Here is a 20361-nt window from a genome sequence, read left to right on the forward strand (position 1 = left end):
GAAAAGCTTTATGCTCTAAAAAAAGAAAATAAACATTCGGTTGGGTATGCCAAACCAATCAACCTTGGAGTTCACTCATGAGGAGACGACCCTGGCTGCAGTATCATATAAACGCACTGTCATTGATATTGAACAATCATGCAGTTTCGTGTATGTGCTGTGCCATAACTATTGATATTATTGGAGACCTGGCCGAACTACCACGGACCACGACTTAACTGCCAGTGTACTTTCACCAGATTTACACAATTCCCAAAAATTACATCATTATCTTTATTTGCCTTGTATGTACGAAGAACATCCGTGCAAATTTTGGTCCAGTTATCTAACATACTAAATTTTATCCAAATTCGTCCAACCGTTTTAGTATGAACTACTATCAAACAAAAACATATTCACAAATCTTTGCAGTTTTTTTAAGTAGGATTATTGATTCACATTTACTCGGGTAAATAAGTACACTACACGTTGAAAACACAGTTTTATTGTCCAATTTACAAAGACGTGACTAAAAGAATACATTTTTTTATTAAATTACATTAGAAGCCGACAGCAGACAGTCTTAGCTAAATATATATTCTGTTTACTGTTTATATCAGAGTCGATATCGCGACAGGGAAGGAAAACTGGTGAGAACGGGTATACCAAGACCGGTACGATAGTGCTTAATAACATTTATAACCGACTCAAACAGTATGGCAGTGTGCGAGTGCTCACAAAGCTATCAGAGAGCTAGCTAGAAGGACACTCACATATCACTTTCTTTTTCTTTTTCTTTTGCATCGGATCATCCTCGGGATGCAGCTCGAAGTACGCAAGAGCCTCCTCAAAACACATGGTATGATCTACACGAGCCGCTGGTTTCTTTTTGACCGAGAACCCAGATTTGTTGCAGGTCTCTCTTGACTTCATCTTCCACTGCTCCTTCACACAGGGTGGGTCACACCCTCTCTCCGTCGTCGGCGGCTCCGGCGGGCAAATGCATGGTGGGATCTTTTTCTTCCCCCACTTCCCTTGGCCCGACGATTTGTTTTTTGTCTTGCATATATTCTTTATCGGACGGTCGGTGTACGAACATTTGTCTATTTTGTCTTGTGTCATTTGTCCCTGGTCGCATTCTACCACATTCTTCTTTTGGCTCTTCTTCTCATTCTCATCTGTTGCAAGACAAGGCGGAGGTGGGGGCGGTGGCGGTGGACAGTCTTTGGGACAAGGCGGTTCAGATGGGCAATCTTTTGCAGGATTCAAGTCGACCTCTTCTACGAAGAGCGGGCACGGACATTCGCATTTGTGATTCTTCATTAACCGACAGAAAGGCTCGTCTTTACACAAACAGGGTGTGGAGCCGTGTGTACACGAGGTGTCCACTTTTTTCTCTCCGGTCTTGATTTTTGCTTGATTTTTTACATTTTTCTTTAAGTGCTTTTTCTTTTGGGAAGACATGCTTGTGGAGTCACGGTTATCATCCTCGCGCAGAGGTGGACATTCACTTATGACGTACTTCTTTTTACACCATTTTACCCGGGTTTTATTATTCTGGCACTCAGTGCACTCCTCACTGCTCGAGCCTTCCCCTGCTTGTCCTGGACTTTTCTTTTTCACGCTGAGAGTAATTTTATTTGAGCCCACTGTGTTCGGACAAGGTGCTTTCGCGGGCGCTTGTCTCAATTGTAACTTATCCTTTGAAGGACTTTCACAAATGACCGTTTTTTTATAACGGCCCAATTTAGATTTTTCTGATTTTTTACCCGTTTCTACCTTGGCAAGGTTATCGCATGAACGTTGTTCTCCTTTTTTACATTGAACAGCTGTTGTTTGTTCTTTAACTATAGTTGTTGGTCGTAGGTCGTCAGCACTGGTGTTCTGCGCACCACAAGGGCCCGACAAAACTCCTTGACACGTTCCATTTCTACAAATCTGACCTGGTGTTAGTCCCGAAGGAGTCGAGCGTGGGCATTCGCATATGATGTTTTTCTTACCACCAGGCCCAGGCTTCATACACTGATACGGACCATCTTTTCCACCTGGACCTCCCGCCGTTTGTTCTGTAATCTTCTGTAGCGGGCATTCGCATGTGACTTTTATCTTACCGCCAGGCCCCAATTTCATACACTGACACCTTCCGTCATTTCCATACTGGCTTCCTGGCGCCTGTTCTGTAGCTTTCAGCGGTGGACATTCGCATATGACATTCATACCACCAGAACCCGGTGGCGGACAAGTTCCAAAATTTCCATTTTGGGCTCCTGCCCTATTAGCTGTATTATTCGGTCGCGGGCATTCAAATGAGGTATTTTTCTTACCACTAGACTCGGACATGCCTTGAAACGTTCCAGTTTTACCATTCTGGCCTCTCGCCCTTTGTTCTGTTACTTTCACCGGTGGACATTCGCATATGATATTTTCCTTACCGCCAGGCCTCAACATTGTACCCTGACACGGCCCATCTTTACCATTTTGTTCTGTAGCCTTCGGTTGTAGGCATTCACAGGTGATTTTTTTCTTTCCGTCACCGTCTGACATCATACCAGGACACGATCCACCTTTACCATTCTGGCCTACTGTCATTGGTGGCGGGCATTCGCATACGATGTTTTTCTTACTGCCAGAGCCCGAGGGTATACCTTGACACGTTACATCGTTGTTATTCTGGTCTCCTGCTGTTGGCTCTATAGGCTTCGATCCTCCACATTCGCATAGTCCAATCGCTTTACTGGCACCACCCGCCGTTTTGTTTTGTTGAAAATGATATAAATCATTCAGGCTGTAGATGTAAGGAGCATCTGCTTGCTGTTCTGACTTTTGCCCCAGACCTTTCACTTCTGTAGCAGTCTGGTTTACTATAGTTTGTCCTGTATATAGCAAGTTATGTTTTTGTAGAAAGGCTATGCAAGAGCAAAGCGACTGCTGTTCTCTTAGAACATTTTCGTCATTTTTGTAATTTTCTTGCTGATTTTTCTTTATTATTAATAATGGCGGCGGGCATTCGCATTCACTGGTTGGTTTAGTTGTCGTACTACCGCCATTCGTTATAGTTTGCGCTAGTTCGTGTAAGCATTTACAAGGTTTAACACTACAAAGGCACTTCTCTGGGTCTCCTGTCATTCGCAATATGTCATCTGTCATTTGTGCTAGGTCTTTAACATCTCTTTCACACTGAGTTTCCATCGAATTGTCTTCAACTGAACGAAGTGGTGCCGGGTGGCCACGGCGGCGGAGTAATATCTGCTTCTTATTGCACCACCAAACCCGGCCGTGTTTTTTATCTTTATTATCAAATGCAGATACGTATTTTAAAATTTTGCTACATGGTTTACTTTTTGGTTCTGTTGGCCGTGGTTCACGGCTGCATGTTTTTCGCTTGTTCTTTGCTGGTGGATCAGGATGCGCTTGAGCTGGTTGTTCTGAAACTATCAACAAAGTGTTCACATAATTTGCTTGAAATAGTTGAATGAACTACAACTTCATGTCTGAGCTATTATACTGGATGGCTGACACACCATTTTTGGACCCGTCACATTCATACATTCTCAATAATTTGGTTAATTAATTTTGGCATTTACTGCAAAACGTACCACAGTCTTATATTTATGATTAAATTTGTTCGACTGTAGAAAGAAAAAATTAAACAACTACTTAAATTAAAAGTTAAAAATTAAACAACTCACCTGTGTCATTACTACTTTCTACTGGAGGCTGACATGAAATATCCTGCTTTGATACATCTTTCTCCTTTGTAGGTTGATTTATTGCATCTTGGACTGAATTTGTTGGACATTCTGATGCCAAATCCTGCTTTGACTTAGCATTATCTTTTGCAAGTTGTGTTTCTGAATCCTGTATTAAATTTGCTGAACTTTCTGGTGCCACTTTATCACTTGACTTAACACTCTTATCAGCAGGTTGCATTTTTGGTTCTTGAACGGAAGTCGCTGGACATTCTGATACTGTTTGTTTACATATCTTAGAATTGTCTTCAGCAGGTTGTGCTACTGAATCTTGAGTTGAGTCTGCTGGACATGTTGATGGCGTTTGTTGTTTTAGTTTAACATTCTCGTCAGTAGATTGTGATATAGAATCTGGAGGGTCTGCTCGACATTGTGATGCCACTTGATCGTTTAACTTATCACACACATTGGCAAGCTGCGTGGCTTGGTCTGGAGTTAAATTTGGTGGACAAAATTCTTCCGTTATTATTTGCTGCTTAACACATTCATTAGTAGGCTGCATGGTAGGAACTCGGGTCAAGTTTGGTTCGGGATTTGTTTGCACTTCTAGCTCAACACTTTTATCGGAAGGTTGCTTTTCTATTGAATTCATCGTTGGTTTCTTCCTGGTGCATATATTCTCGCTGACCCCAAAGCTAGCACTACTACCTTGCTTGCAAATATATAAAGGTTTTTCTGGTGTTTTGTCCTTTTCGGGACAGACTGCTCTTGGTTTCTGTACTGAAATAAGTAAAGGCAAGTTAGAATAGAAAATTAGAAAGTCGATAGTTGTGCTGTCAGAAGATGACCCAAGTCTAGAATCTGGACGTAGAGTTAATATTTAAGCGATGTGTTTCTAAGCTTACAACGATAACTGTTTTTTTTTATTGAGACTTCTTGTTGAAGATGAAAGAGAAGATAAATTTGAGAACATTATAAAATAAAATGGAAAAATCATACAAGATACTAGTACACAGGGACACAGATCATAAACAAATTCAAAAATTCTTGATAACTAAGTAATAATCAAATCACACTATCGCCTCGCTCCTTAATATACCTAAGTTTGATTGATTTTGAATATGAATAAAACAATGGGTACCTACTATTCAATATGATTATGATTAACCACGTATTATTATCAATTAATTAGCTATCACATACCCAAACATCTTGGTTTCAAGGTAGAAGAACCATCCACTCCAGTAGATTTAACATCCACGTTCATTGGTGACGAGGCGCGCTTCACTGTTTCCCTACACTGCGAACTACTTTCTTTTGTTAAGATGCTTTGTTCGTCTGTTGGGGTCTGACATGGGCTTTCTAGATCACAAATAATCTTTTTTGTTTCTTTGGCAACTGTTTCACACGTTGATTCAGGGTCGGGTTGCTGTTCAATTGTCTTTTTGTTTTTTTCTGCTTCTTTCTCATTTTTCGAAAGATCAGTGTCACGTTGGTGCGACGTTTTGTTCTTTTCGCGTGGCCTTGATTCATTTCTTGAGGAGTCAGAGTCTGATTGTTCTGACGTTTTTTTCTCGTTTTTACATGGTTTAGATTGGTTTTTTGAGACATCAGTGTCGCATTTATTTTCGCATGGTTTGGGTTTATTTTTTGAGGAATCATAATCGGATTGTTCTGCCGTTCTTTTCTCGTTATCACTTGGTTTACATTCCTTTTTTTTGGAATCGGAGTCTGACTGTTCTGTTTTTTTCTCTTTTACATATGGTAGACAGTCATTTTTTGAGACATCAGTGTCTTCAGTTTTTTTCTTTTCGCATGGATTTGATTCATTTTTTGGGAGATCAGATGCAGATTGTTGTGATGTATTTTTCTTACGGGAACATGGTTTTGGTTCTTTTATTGGGCAATCAGATTCTGATTTCTTTGCTTCTTTTTTTTCATTAGCACATGGTCTTAATTCATCTTTTGTGTTATCAGGGTGGGATTGTTGTGATGTTTTATTCGTACTGTGCCGTGGTTTTGGTTCCTTTTTCGAGCGATTAGGTTCTGATTTTATTATTGTTTTTTTCTCAGAGGCACATGGTCTTAATTCGTCTATTGTGGCAGTAGGATCTGATTTTTGTGATTCTGTTTTCTCGCAGGGACAGCAAGAATGCAACTGACGATCGAAACGTACTTTACTTCCTTTTGCACTTCGAGGTGTTTTAATATTTGATTTAGACAATTTTGGCGAGATTTTTATTGTAAATTGAGGTATTCTTTCGCGAAGTCTTTTAGCTTTCTCGTCAGAAGAACAACATAATGAGTGGTCATGGGAATTTTTGCACTCGTTTGGGCCTTGAGAGGGGCTTTTTGTAGGGGAACTAGGATCCAAACACTTCTCCATACAAAGTTTACTTGAGTTCCCTCGGCTCAAATATCTTAATTCGTCAGAAAATGACACTCTAGAATGGACTCTGTATATGCTCGAATGTGTAGCTGATAGTAGGCAAACCCTAGAATTTTTAGTAGCTATTCGCTGCTCGGGCTTCTCTTTGCAAACGATACGCTTAGTGCTGTGAAGGTAACGAGCGAGGGCCTTATAAAGGGCATCTTTGTTTCCACAAGCGGGTTCGGTACTTTTAGGGCCTTTTTCTACATATCTAGGTGGTGTTCGCTGTTCTGATCGTCCGATTCGCTGTTCTGCGCGCATATCCAGCCTACAAGTGGTGGAACAGGACGGTAGTCTGGTATAAAGCTCTTTGTTCCACGTCGGGGGTTCAGTTGTCACCTTCGAGTAATCAGAGTATTTAGGGGGGATACGTGGTTTTTGCAATTGTCCTGATGAATATTCCTTTGTGAAGGCGTTAGTGACTGGTAGTTTGTGAGATGCAGGTACAGGTCTGGTGATTGTACATTTTCCCCTCCTCGGTTCTACTGAGGGTTTCATATTTCCTTCGTTTCTCGTATGATGTCTTAAAATTTTGATAGGATTTGCCGTTTGCGTATTTTCATGAGGCACAACTGAAAAATTAGTGACTGATTAAATTAAAGGTACGAGTCTAGCAACTCTGAAAAAGAAAACAGTGATGGGTTACTCAAAAAAGATAAAGTCACTACTGCAACTTCGTATAGGTACTGTACTGATCGTGTCTGGTGAAATGATGAAACGAGTTGACTTTACGAGTTCGTTTCGTCAACTCACTGACATGTTTCAGGGATTTTATCAAATCGCTAAACAAATCTGGTGAAACGAATAACGAGTTCCCTGTTGTTGTTGAATTCATCGTGTCATTATAAAGATTCAGGAATATCATTAGATGACTGATTTTTTCTAGGCAAATGATTTACCATTTTAAATTCCTGCGTGATTTGGTCATTCTTAGAGATTTTTTTAAGGGTACTTACTCGTAAGTATTTAAACGCACATAAAAAAGTCCTTTTTTATCAAAAAAAAATCCGAATTCACACCAAAATTACTGATTGCACAGCAAAATACTTCACTCAAAATATTAAGTAATAAACCGCAACTTACATCCGTGGCGTACCGCTATTTATCCTAAAGTAAAGCATTTCTATTATTGCACAGCTAAAAATGATTAACGCACATCATACCTTGTAACTCTTTTTTTATTTAAATCTAGCTTTTATTTTCATATGCTTAACGCACAGGAGTTTACATAAATAAAACAGCATTTTACTTGACATATATCTAATTATTTATTAAGTACAACATATTATGTATACCTGTCAGTTTATTTTCAGCATTTCTATACTTTTTACATGAAGTAAATTACAAGACCAGCATTATTTTCTAAATAAATTTGGTTCTGGATGGGGCGATTCGCCGGCCGCTGCCGCGGCGCGCTCGCTTCGCTCGCTCGGCTCGCGCGTGGTGGTCGCAATTGTACAAAACAATGAAAGTTATTTTGCTATGAGAATGAGTATCATCTACGCACGCTTTAATTAATTTGCTGTGCAATCAGTATTTTTTTCTGTGCAGTCAGTATTTTTTGCTGTGCAGTCAGTATTTTTGATGTGATTGTAGAATTTTTATATATTGTAGATTGATGTATATTTTCGAATTATCTGCAGTACTAGTTTTGCTAAACATTTTGTTTATTTGTATTGAAATAAATTAATTGATGTAGTAGCACAAAAGTATACAAATGATGAGAATAAATTGATAGGCAATTGATAATTTGATGTGCAATTAATAATATTCCTTTGTTTATCTGTTTAGGTCATTTTTAGGGTTCCGTAGCCAAAATGGCAAGAACTTAACCCTTATAGTTTCGCCATAATATCTGTCTGTCTGTCCGTCCGCGGCTTTGCTTAGGAATTATCAGTGCTAGAAAGCTGTAATTTTGCACGAATATATAAAAAACTTTGTCGACAAAACGATAGAATAAAAAATTGAAAAAAAAAATTTTTAGAGTTCCTCCCGTAGACGTAAAGTGGGGGTGATTTTTTTTTCTCATCCAGCCTTGTAGTGTGGGGTATCGTTGGATAGGTCTTTTTAAACCATTAGGGGGTTGCTAGAACGATTTTTCGATTAAGTGATATGTTTGCAAAATATTCAACTTTAAAGTGCAAATTTTCATTAAAATCAAGCGTCCCTCTAAAATCTAAATCGGTGGGCAGAAAAATTTGAAAAAATTCAGGATTCTTGATTAAGTTTTCTTGAGAATTATTAGTAGTTATAGCAGCCTAAGGTATAAAATATACCTAAACTTGAATTATTCTGTACAAAATACGAAATCCTTGGAAAAATATTACTTATTTTTTTCGTAATGGCTACGAAACCCTATTTCGGGCGTGTCCGACACGACTTGGCCAGTTTTTCATTATTTCCCTGTGTGTATACTTAGTAATATCGAATCTCTCTTTTTGCAGAGTCAGTAATTCTATTCGATTCCCAATTCTACAGTCGTAATTTGCACTTGTCTGTTGTTCTGCACCGTTTCTTGAAAAAAATCATAAATGACATAATAAGTCCAGTATTAAATTGTCTGAATATGCACGCTAACACATTTAATTGGCGTATGTTGCATTTGCAAACTTTTAGAATGGGCACGGCAAATGAGGAAAAAAAAGCTACTTTGTTGAAAGTATAGTGTAGTCGCCCGTCCTCTCAATTCTGAACAAATTACTTTCAGGTTTTCAGTACCACTACCATGAGTTTACAGCGACCGTACTCGATAGCGACGGCGTAAATTATTTGTAGAGGCGCTGTACAATTCTCCATATAAATAATTTACGCCGTCGCTATCGAGTACGGTCACTGTAAACGCATGGAAGTGGTACAGTTATTTAATTAACACCTGTATAAACGGCCGTGTCACAAATGTGCACTTCAAAAACTTTATGAGTAATGCATTTATTGGGCTAGAACGTTTTGGGAGTGTAATGTCAGCGACAGTTTACTATTCGTCGCTGATACTGCCATGCCGCGTCACACACAACAGTGTAATTTTTTTCAGGAGAGCATGAACATTAAAATAGCTTTGTGTTTATATACCGTAAACTGCTTCAACTTTGCCCTCCGGCCCCAACATTGCCTGATTTGATTTAGAGTCGATAACTTAGCACCCTTTAGGTTTTAAAACTTTTATCCCCCCGTAATAATATTCCCGTGTAGATAAAAGTTTAAAACCTATAAGAGTGCTAAGTTAACGACTCTAAATCAACTCAGGCAATGTTGGGGCCAGAGGGCAAAGTTGAAGCAGTTTACGGTACCAGTCACGAAATTAAAATTGCTATTTTGTAGGTTACGCTGCATTAACCATGGTTGGTTACGCATCCGCGGCGTTGCAGTATCATCAACGTTTTGTCATTACACCGCATTACACTTACTTTTTATGGTTTTCAATTTAGACAATGGCTCTAACTTCTCCACGTAGATCAACGAGCCACAATCTTCCGTCGACATCTCGTCACAGGACCGCGGCATCACTAGAACGATCGACGAAGCTTGTTTCAAACTGTGCCTCGGCGCAATTCGTACGACGCCGGCGTCGTCCGAACTGTGCAAGTTGCAGTGTTGTTCCTTGTGCTGCTGTGCTGCCTCGGTGCGTTGCTGATGCATCTTCAGTTCAGATACCAGATAGATTTTAGTGTCCCTTCCGGCCGGCCGGCCGGTCTTATGTATACTGTTTCTAAAAGGGAAAAATTTGTAATAAACGCACCGTCGAAGCTGGGCACGAGATTGTTAACCGTTAATCGTTAATTAACGAAGTTAACACTTGAATTAACAGATTTAGTTTTAAGTCGTCATGTATTATCACAAGTGTTTACCAAAAAGATTGATTGAGAGCAAAGCATCGCGGTGCGTGTAGAGGGAGAGCGGACTCACATAATCTCTTATGTCAAGGTGTTTCGGCAGAAACAGCCTTGGCAGACTTATACATTCCGGAAATAAGGGTTCATACCTACCGACTGGAATTGGCTTCATGCTGGTGTCAGATGGGTCCTGATTGTCACCTTCGAGAGCGCCTAAGCACTTCCGGGAAAAAAAAATACTGACATATTTCGCTTTTCTGTATCTACCAGTAAACTCCTAACAGATGCCATGACTATTATTTCAGTATCAGACGGGTTAAATAACGCCCCTTTTTTCGCGCCGGAAGGGACTATTTTTTTTGGTGCTTTCGGCAAGTTCCGCCGCGGCTGTATCAAATTCGGACCCAGCATCAGTTTTATGGGAAACCATTGTGCATTACATCGCGGTATCAAGTAGGTACGAAATTTTTGCCAGCGCATCTGAGTGAGACAGTGAGAATACTGCGATCAAATTCTTGGCACCGGTGCTGAGAATGACGAGTGTTTTATGTACCGTCATGCAAATAAATTAACGTCTGATTTTGGATTTTGTGTTCCATCCGTGATAGACAAAAGTAGGTGATTGATATGATACCAACCTGTAACCAACAGTTTTTTTTAATAGATCACCGCTTAAACGCAACGACGTCATAAAATAAATTTTCTGCCACGAGTTAGATAATAAATTTATGATTTAAAGATATCTTCCGTACAATTAAAATAAATTATTACTGATTAATTTTATAACCGTCTTCAAAAAAAGGAAGTTATCAATTCAGTTGTATTTTTTTATATTTGTTACCTCAGAACTCCGTCATTTATGAACCGATTTTGTTTTGCGTTCGTCTAGGAATGCTTTCATTTAGATCCCATAAGCACCAAATCAGGATCTGATGATTGGATCCTAAGGAAATCGAGGGAACTCTTTAAATGTTCTAGGAACACGTATGGTAATTTTGATATATTTAGTAGTAACTCGTGCATTTTCTTTTTAAAATCACCATTTGGTGAAGTGGAACTGATGAAGACCACAGTTGACCATCGGAGTTACTACTCAATAACAAGTATTTCACGGGTTGAATTTAAATTACTTTAACACATTTGCTAAGCAATTTATGCTCCTCGTAATCCATATGGTGAAATGGATTAGGTGGTGAAGCACCAGGACTCCTCGATAATGAAAGTCTCGCAAAAAGCAATCAATTGTAAAAGGTGACGAGAAGTTGACATTAAACTATTGTATCTTAGATTATTCACACTAAAAACCGTGAAAAAAAAATTATAACAAAAAATTTAACCGACTACAAAAAACCATGAAAATAATTTTCTACCAGTCTGAAGTCGGTGCCTCAGCACGAGCCAGCAGGTGTTTGAAGCCCAATATGTAGAGCAATGCGTTGGTGAGGTAGGTGACTATAGGTCCACTCCTGCTGGCTCGTGCCGAGGCACCGACTTCAGGCTGGTACAAAATTATTTTAATGGTTTTTTGTAGTCGGTTCAATTTTTTGCTATATTTTTTTTATTATTAAATCTTTCCAAGTGATAAACGTTTAACTATGTTAATAATTTGTTTAACGCTGACCAGCTGTCCAAATCGTATTTAATAAAGTAATTGACGGTTGATTACGTACGTTACGAGTCGATATTAGACGCACAGGGTGATACTGGGGACCAACCCTAACCAACTTGGTTAATTAAACGTTAGCGTTTTATATCAGAAGTCCTTAATTAGTATTATTTTCATGACCTTCAAATTTAAATTCATTTATTCATATTTATTTTTATTACTTATATTTATTTATCGAACGACATTATTTTTAAGTTAGCTACTGCCATACAAAATCTATCGAAGAGTCATGTTTTGTAGCACATAAGTAATATGTTTCGTTTAAAAAAATATTTTTCTAATGACGTTTTTTCAAACTATTTATTGAAGCAGGCGTTACTTTGCGGAGGTCCATATCAATGAAGTAAAGGAATTTCTTTGCTCACCCGCGACCTTGTGATAAAGTTGTGATAGCTAATTTTATGCAATATATGCGTGCTTATGCAGTTCCTCCACCTCCACACACTGTAAGAACACACACAAATCATACAAACCCGTCTATCACCACCACCATGCTACACTGACGCGTTTCGAACTCAACCAGAGCTCATGTTCAGAGCAACACAACCGTACACCATGCTACCAGATGTTAGACTAATGCTTTATTTGTCACTGTAACCTAACTATATTTTTTCTCCCAAGTAGTATTTAATTTTAATTATCTAATTTTTTTATTATTTTTTTATTTGCTGTTAAGGCGTGTTTTAATAACTGTCATTGCTGATATTAGACCCCAGCTTAGCAAGGGAAACGCATATCTTGCATAAACTTAGCTGTCATAAGGTCGCGGATGAGCAAAGAAACTCGTTTAGTTTATTGACGCTTTTTTTGCTGACTTTTAAAGGACTATACTTACATTTTCATTCAAGATACATAGATATCTAAACCGAATTTCAAGTAAATCCGACCACTGGAAGTGGTCGAAATGAACTTGCAAGATTTGACCCGACAACAAACAAGGCGAGTTAAATAAAAGCTTGCAAAAGTACATCAGTTGATGGTGTACTTCGTCATCCCTATCAACACTAAGTAAATGAGTTACCTATAAAACCAGAAGATTCTGGGCTCAGAGCTTGTATCTAAATTATCGTCATCCGATTGCTGTAAATAAAAAACATCAGTGCCAGTCTCAGTTTCCGATTGCTCTTTTGTTGTGTTGGAGTATTCAGTTGTTCCACTGTCACAGGACTCGGTAGATCCTGTTTCAATAAGATACAAAGATCCGGAAGTGGTTGGTGAAATATTATAGGAATCTGTTAGAATTATCCTAGACGTAGGCGTTAACATTCCCTTAGCATTATATTCGAAGGTAGGTTTATAAATATAGATAAGATCTGCATTTTCTTCGAGATATCTCTCGTTATTATCGTGCGATTGACTTTCTGTGTCATCTGTGTCGCTTGCATAATGAAAGCAAAAGGTAGAGCTTACATCTTCATTATCTAACATCCGGTTTTGATTATTCGGTGAATTGTTTTTGTTTTTCGTTATCTCCTTTGTCGGTATATTATCAAGTGGCTCAGTTTCATCAGCTAATGTTGAATAAAAATTTAGTATTGAAGGTATACTTGTTGCTACGTCACTCATGTGTCTCATGTCTTTGGTGTCAGTGAACACACTGTGGGTTTTTCTTGAAGTGGTTATATTACTGACATCGGATACCGAAAGTTTAATCGTCAGGTAACTTTTCCGAAATGATAATCGCTTTGTGTCGCACTCAACACCTCTTTCACACATAGCTGCGCCAGCACTGGTATTGTCTAGATCTTTATTTATATGGGATACTATTTTTGATATTAATTTTGTTACCATGCCTTTGCTTATTTTCTGTGAATCTGCAGTTCGTGTTGCACATGCCTGGCATGATTTCTTTTCTAACACCTTTGGCTTGTCTCTTACTTTGTTAAGATTTTGCTTATCTGACGGTACGTGATCTTTCGTTAACGATAGCCTTGCGTTAGCTAAGCTTTTGATAACCTTTGCTTGTTCGGATTCTGATCTGCTTAATTTGGTTCTGTGTGTACTTTCTAAAAGGACATTAGATGATCTTGCTTTGTTGTTTACTTTTATGTCAAAAAGATTTTCTAAACTTGTTCTGCTATCCAGAAGTGGATTCCCGGAAATTACAGTGCTTGAAAGCAGCTTACCCTTCGATTTTGTTATTCTTTCTTCAAGAGGCGTTCTGGATTCAGGTTGTCTTTTAATGAACTTTTTTGATACAACTGGGCAATCATGCGGTTCCACGCTCTCTTTTCCTGTCCTTCGTATTACTTTTCTAATTTGTGTTTTACCTTGCGATCCTGGGATCAGCCTTACGCCAATTTCGACTTCTTTAAACAATGCTTTTTCCAGAGACTTTGTTTTTTTAGGCCGAGTTAAACGCAATATATTCGTTTCCTCTTTCGGTGATCTAACAGGAGTTAAAAAGCCTTTTGCTTGCAAGTTGCATTTATCTTTAACACAAGATGTTTCTATAAGGACCATGTACCCCGTTTCAGTTGCAAATTTGTTGAATAACGTGTGCACGTATGATTTGGCTCTATGTTTTATTTTATTTTCTGTGGCAGGTTTGTTACCAGGTTTTAAAAGACACTCGAGTTCTATTTTACTAATGAGAGCTTTTTCCTGAGGCGTTCTTCCCTCTGGCAAAGGTAATCCATTTTCTAGTAACGACCTAAGTATGTTTTCTTTCTGCGGCTGTGATTTCCCTTTTAGTGGCGTAATGAGCCCTGCAGCTTGAGCCTTAGCATATCTTTCTTTTTCATCAGGAGTCCTCGGCCCCGGTGGCAAACCAAGTTCTCTCCTAACTTTTGTAATTACTTTCTTTTCGGACTCCGTCTTCCCTTCAGGGAGAGGTATGTCATTCATTGCTAGGTGTCGAAGCATTTTCTCCCTTTGCTGTTGTGTCTTGCCATCTAGAGGTGTCAATAGACCGGATGCTCTTGCTTTACGCAATTTTTTTGAGGGTATCCTCAGTGTCGGACCTGTGTCTGGTTCATTTGTCATGTAAAGCATTTTATCTAACGGCATATCAACTTGCGGGCAAGTTGGCTCTATTTCTATCATATAATCGGCATTACTTTTTCCTTGGTGAGGCCTGTCCATATTAACACCTTGAGATTCAGGCGGTGTCAAAATACCGAATGCTTTCGCCATCCGCAACTTTTCTGACGTCGATATCTTGAAGTTTTTTTCCGGTTTAGGTTCACTCTGTAGCATTGATAGCAATTCATCTTCCTGTGATGTCATAGTAGATCTCGTTTTTTGATTCGTGCTTGCAGTTTCTACCCCAACGTTTACATGTGATCTGCCGACTTCGTGAATAAGCTTTCGTATGTCTTTAGGCAGATATCCACAGACGACGCATTTACAAGGGTCACATTTCTTCTTTTTGTAACAATCGTACAAACACTTGACTACTTCGAATATGGCGGCAGAATTACACGTTTTGCAGCCATCATTTTTTTTCGCGTTCAGCTGACATCGGTAAATGCTCAATTGAGCTTGCATCAACGGATGGTTTAGGAGATTCTTACAGCCTGGCGGGATTCTTTTAGGGTCTATGGACATAGTATTGACGACTGTCTTTGTTTTAAATGGGGTGCTCATGTTCAAGCAGGTATCAGAACTCCGTCTCTTCTCGTGATGGCTGTGGACTTTAGCTTCATGTGCTTCGGGCGTGCTGCATTTCTTTGCTAATATTTTTAAATAGTCGCATATGGTTATAAGACCGGTTTCTTTTGATTTTTTAAAGCGTTGAAGAATTTCATTCTCTTTCATTTTGTGTTTTTTCTTTTTCACTGTTATTGTAATTGTTTTCTGATCAGACGCGCTGTTGCTGTTCTGTAACTGGTTAGGGGAGCAGCGGTTATTAACATACTTGACAGATATATTTTCAGGAACGTTATTAGGACAGCGATTCTGTTTAGAGTCCAAGTGTTTTGAGAAATCAACTTTTTGCCGATGCCGGTTGTTCACTGCCATTTCGTCGGCCGCTACGCTTTTATACCATTTCACACCAACAAAATGTAGTAACTATTCACATTCCGTTTCTCTCCAAACCTGAAAGGAAATTAAGGAGCTAAACTTTTAGTAAGGAGGTATCCACACTTGTATTCTGACCATATTGAATTTCAGCGGTGACACTTGCTGGCATGTAAATACACTCATCAAAAGTGCCGTTCGAATAATACTAGTGAGCCAGAACGTGAAAATTGTCTAGGGATATTGAGTATCCAAAGACCTTTTTGATGTGTGTATATAATAATGCGCTTACTTTATAAGTTTTGGGTCCAACTGTTGGGTCACCACTCGCAACGCCACACTATCGCCGTCACAAGTGGTGTATTCGCAGCAGGTAAGAGTTCACATTTCTTAAAATTTACTTGATTTGTTCCAAATAAGTATTTCAATATTTATCACATTTTTTTAACAAATTTTGATTTTGATAGGAATATAGCAGCATCATGCCGACGATTGACTGACTTTGACAGAAATTTGTCAGAAATAGTTCATAGACAGTCTCGCAGTCTCGCAGTGCGCGGGGCAACGCGGCCAGCGTCTTCGGTACAACGCCCGCTGTGCTGCCTTTAGAAGAGGAAGCACGATTGAATTAACTTCGTTTGTTTTGTTATTTTGAAAGTTCCGTAGCCAAAATGGCAAAAACGGAACCCATAGTTTCGTCATGTCTGTCTGTCCGTCCGCGGCTTTGCTCAGAGACTATCAATGCTAGAAAGCTGTAATTTTGCGCGAATATATAATTATGTAAACTATGCCGACAAAATGGTTTATTAAAAAAAAAAAAAAATTTTTTAGAGTAAGTGTAAGTATGTACCTCCCGTAGACGTAAGGTGGAGGTGATTTTTTTTATCTCATCAAACCTTGTAGTGTGGGATATTGTTCGATAGGTCTTTTAAAACCATTAGGAGGTTGCTTAAACGTTTTTTTGATTCAGTGATTTGTTTGCAAAATATTCAACTTTAAAGTGCAAATTTTCATTAAAATCGAGCTTCCCCCTCCCCCCTCTAAAATCTAAACTGGTGGGTGGAAAAATTAAAAAAAAACAGGATGGTAATAAGTATCAAACTTACAAGGAAAACTATAACGGTTAAGTTTTCTTGAGAATTATTAGTAGTTTAAGAGTAAATAGCAGCCTAAGGTATAAAATATACCTAAACTTGGAATATTCCGTACAAAATACGAAATCCTTACAAAAATATCTCTAATTTTTTCGTAATGGCTACGGAACCCTGTTACGGGCGTGTCCGACACGCTCTTGGCCGGTTTTTTTTATTCCTAATTATTTATAAATACCTTATATAAATAAACATTAAGTACTTGACTAAAGTTTAGTACCTACTTAATCATAATACAATGTGAAATACTTCACGGTATTTTAAAAATAATACTTTTGCTGCTGTTTCTTATTGATACCCCCTAAATCCATGCCAAGTGCTATCACAAAATGTGCTCTCTGTATACCAGATAAAGGTCAAACCGGAGCACCTACTTAGTCTGGTTTGATGTCCATAGACACTTCTATTAATATCGTTCTATTAATGTCACGTAGCAGAAACTTCAGACTGTTATCCAAACACCAGAATCTCAAAGATCACAATGTAATCCCAGCTTCATATTCTACAAACCGATAATGTCTTGCTGTTGCAGGGGTGCTAAATTCAAGTCCTGTTCGTGCGGCGTCCTCCGGAACGGGCCTTGGGGTACCGAACCCATTTTCATGGACAGCGCCTGCTTGCGATACCAAATCATGTATTTGAAAATCTGTTTTGCGAGAATCGTCGAGGGACTTTATGAGAAATGCGCTGCGTATAATTTGAGGTAACTGTTGGAGGAAAGAGAAATCATTTATTGCCACAAAAAAAACCGTTGAAAAAGAAAGAAAAACTTAAGTACCTACACTAAACCTAATCAGAACAGAGTTTTTTGTGGCATAAGGAGCGGACTCAGCATTTTCTGCGAGTGCAAGCGTAAGCCTGCAAAAACAAGCCTGCAAGAAATTAGTCTTCTCGCCTCTTTGGGCCACGTTAACAAGTTCTTATGATAAAGTCTTGATTCCTCAACGAGGCCAAAAATGTGTTTAGTCCACTGCGGCCCGGGTCAGCACACGACCCGGGGAACGTGCGGGCATAGTCTCGTACTTTGCTATTACCTGAAACGTTGCTATTATGATCATGCTATTATACGGTGTACCTAATGGGTAGAGACCTTTAGAGAAGCCCTAAACATTCGCGCCAAACAGTAACTTTCCACCCTAGCGTAACAAATGACTATTATTTTATTTTACTTATTTAATGTAATACCTAAATAACTGTTGCCCCATAGGTATTGCCCGTACCGGACATTCTGCGGATCAAAGAACAGTGTAATGCGCACCATGAAGGATTTTATAGTACTGGCATTCTTCCTGATGGCGAATTTCATAGTCTTCCTCACTATACTGACCAAAATTGCCATGCACATGTCCTGCGCCATCATAGAGTCCGGAAATTGGATTAAAAGGTACATTTACGGTCACGCTCGATTTTAATGACAATTTGCAGTTTAAATCTAGATTGTCTAAAAAAGCAGCTGGTCTAAGTATATCTAAGTCTAACTAGGTCTAAGTATAAGTAAGTACTGGTCTAAAAAGCAGGGTCTTAGTAGCAAGTGGTCTAAAAAGCAGGGTCTAAGTAGCAAGTGGTCTCAAAAGCAACTGGTCGCAACCTGTTTTTGTCGAAAACTTGAAAAAACAGGTACAAATCAACGCACGTAAATAGAGCTCCTGGCGATATACCTGCGCAGTGAGATAAATACGGACCAAATTGGCGGCAGCGCTGTGGGGGACGCGAGGGGGCGTAGGAGCGCGCGCGCGGCCGTCACGCCATTGGCTTGTTAGTTGACAGCAGATGCGCAAACTTATCCCCTCCACTAGCCTCCCAGAGCTCTTTTTACGTGCATTGACTTGTATTGTAGGTTAGGTTAGCGTTAGCGTTAGGCCTCCTCAGCCACGCGGAATAGGAGCTCCGTCGACTTTGAGTCAAAGAATTTTAGACAAGTTGTTACTTAGACCAGTTGCTTCTTAGACCACTTGCTATTTAGACAAGTTGCTACTTAGACCAGTTGCTTCTTAGACCACTTGCTACTTAGACAAGTTGTTACTTAGTCCAGTTGCTTTTTAGACGAAATTATACTAACCCGGTATACCTAATATCTAACCCAAGAATCTAAGGCCTAGAAATACTCGTAGTTAGGATATCATATTTAATTTAACTTTCAGGTCTGTCTGCACTTCACGCTGCGAGCAGGGTTCTCTGAACAGCCCCGCATGCTCGCTGCCCCAGGAACCACGCATTTTGAACTGTTCTTGAGCAGAATAGGAACAGATAGACCATATATTTTATACTTCGTTGTTTTGGAAATAGAAATATTGTAGACAATCTTGATCTGTCTTATTATTGAAGTTAAAAAATCTCCTCAATACTTTTTTTTGAAGACGCCATTTTGAAATGCAGGGTGATAGGTAATTAGTGGATATAATCGTTGAACTACGGATAGATGGCACTTGGGACGTTATAATTAAGCTATAATAGGTTTAGTAAAAGTGGCACGGTTTCCGAGATATTTGGACTTTTAGGTTTTTTCGAAAATTAACACCCTTGTTCAATGTTTTGATCATAGCACCATTAGGTACAAGCCAATTTTTTTAATTTTAATTTTTGCTCAATATTGAGTACTTGTGTTATCTATCGGATGGTATTACCATATTTGTGAGACATTGGATTAAAAAAAAAATTGGGTTCTTAATGTACATTGATCGAAGTTTCAGTTCTCATGGTGAAAAAAAAATACCCCGTCTAGTTGTAAATAAGCTTAAAACATTGCAATTTATTGACAATTTAAAAATAGCAATTACCTTTTGAATTAAAAATCAAAATGCCAAAATAATAATAAAAAACACGCTCACCCACATTTTTCCCAATTTACTTTTTGTATCCCGGTCGTAGAATTCAAAACTAAAAATGCCATTTATTCTAAAAAAAAACATGCCGACTGCTTTTTCTTTTTTTTTTCGAATTCGATTTTGAATTTGGCTATTATTGCTTAAACTGTGCTTTTCGAGCCCGACCCGAGTTTATCAAAATAGTGACGATATACAAACCTCTTAGATACAAACTCATGAAAAAGATAACCCTCCCTCAGGCAGACGGTAATAAAAATAAAACAAAAAATTTAACATCACATCCCTTTATTTAATAATAATAAAGTACAATAATAGTATCCATGTATACTAACATCTGAATACTTAAGACTGACAAAAAATTTGACTTGGGCACTTAAAACTATGTTACATTAAAATACATTATTTCACATTTTTATGATTTTTCGCGATTGCATGACTAGAGAATAAAACATGTTGGCCTACATCTATTTTTTTGTTATTTACTTGCAATGAACATTCATACGATAATGATTTATCGAATTTCAAAAATTGATCAGAGGCCGTATTGTCGAACGTGCTCGCAATGGCATTCACCGTCTCTTTCTACCCTCATCCTATTACCGTCCGACAAAAAGAACTGTCAAAACGATTGTGATTCCGAGTACGTTAGACAATAAGGCCTGTCCCCCTTATATATCATTTCTGTCTCCCTTTACAATTTACCTAATAGCAAGAGGTCAAAAGAATTCAAACACTACTATTTCCCAGGACCTATTGAGCATGTTCATACATTTTTGAACACTTAGGGGCTGTTTCACCATCCATTAATTAGCGTTAACCGACGGTTA

At 38.7% G+C, this 20361-nt stretch overlaps 3 protein-coding genes across 5 annotated transcripts; 1 reads left to right on the forward strand and 2 right to left on the reverse strand.

The window, feature by feature from the left end:
• Nucleotides 1–495: 495 nt before the first annotated feature.
• LOC141437401 (uncharacterized) lies at nucleotides 496–12706 on the reverse strand. 3 transcript variants are annotated; one of them, XM_074100754.1, is made up of 5 exons: nucleotides 12617–12706; nucleotides 9504–9602; nucleotides 4872–6671; nucleotides 3669–4448; nucleotides 496–3410 (listed from the first exon to the last, which is right to left on the reverse strand). In XM_074100754.1, the coding sequence occupies exons 2-5, from the start codon at nucleotides 9598–9600 to the stop codon at nucleotides 733–735; spliced, it is 5355 nt and encodes a 1784-aa protein (XP_073956855.1). In that variant the 5' UTR covers nucleotides 9601–9602; nucleotides 12617–12706; the 3' UTR covers nucleotides 496–732. The 3 variants fall into 3 exon arrangements, with proteins under 3 accessions (XP_073956855.1, XP_073956837.1, XP_073956846.1); XM_074100736.1 differs by lacking the exon at nucleotides 12617–12706 and adding an exon at nucleotides 12069–12153 and having other exon boundaries at nucleotides 9504–9805; XM_074100745.1 differs by lacking the exon at nucleotides 12617–12706 and adding an exon at nucleotides 10083–10138 and having other exon boundaries at nucleotides 9504–9805.
• LOC141437414 (uncharacterized) lies at nucleotides 12313–16038 on the reverse strand. Its single transcript, XM_074100766.1, has 2 exons — nucleotides 15851–16038; nucleotides 12313–15636 (listed from the first exon to the last, which is right to left on the reverse strand). The coding sequence occupies exon 2, from the start codon at nucleotides 15556–15558 to the stop codon at nucleotides 12613–12615; it is 2946 nt and encodes a 981-aa protein (XP_073956867.1). The 5' UTR covers nucleotides 15559–15636; nucleotides 15851–16038; the 3' UTR covers nucleotides 12313–12612.
• Nucleotides 16039–17115: 1077 nt separating this feature from the next.
• Nucleotides 17116–19067, forward strand: LOC141440046 (uncharacterized). Its single transcript, XM_074104513.1, has 3 exons — nucleotides 17116–17412; nucleotides 17917–18093; nucleotides 18851–19067. Exons 1-3 carry the CDS (start codon nucleotides 17225–17227, stop codon nucleotides 18939–18941), a joined length of 456 nt encoding a protein of 151 aa, XP_073960614.1. The 5' UTR covers nucleotides 17116–17224; the 3' UTR covers nucleotides 18942–19067.
• The last annotated feature ends 1294 nt before the right edge of the window (nucleotides 19068–20361 follow it).

This window comes from Choristoneura fumiferana, chromosome Z, assembly GCF_025370935.1.
Source record: "Choristoneura fumiferana chromosome Z, NRCan_CFum_1, whole genome shotgun sequence".
Taxonomy (NCBI): Eukaryota; Metazoa; Arthropoda; class Insecta; order Lepidoptera; family Tortricidae; genus Choristoneura; species Choristoneura fumiferana.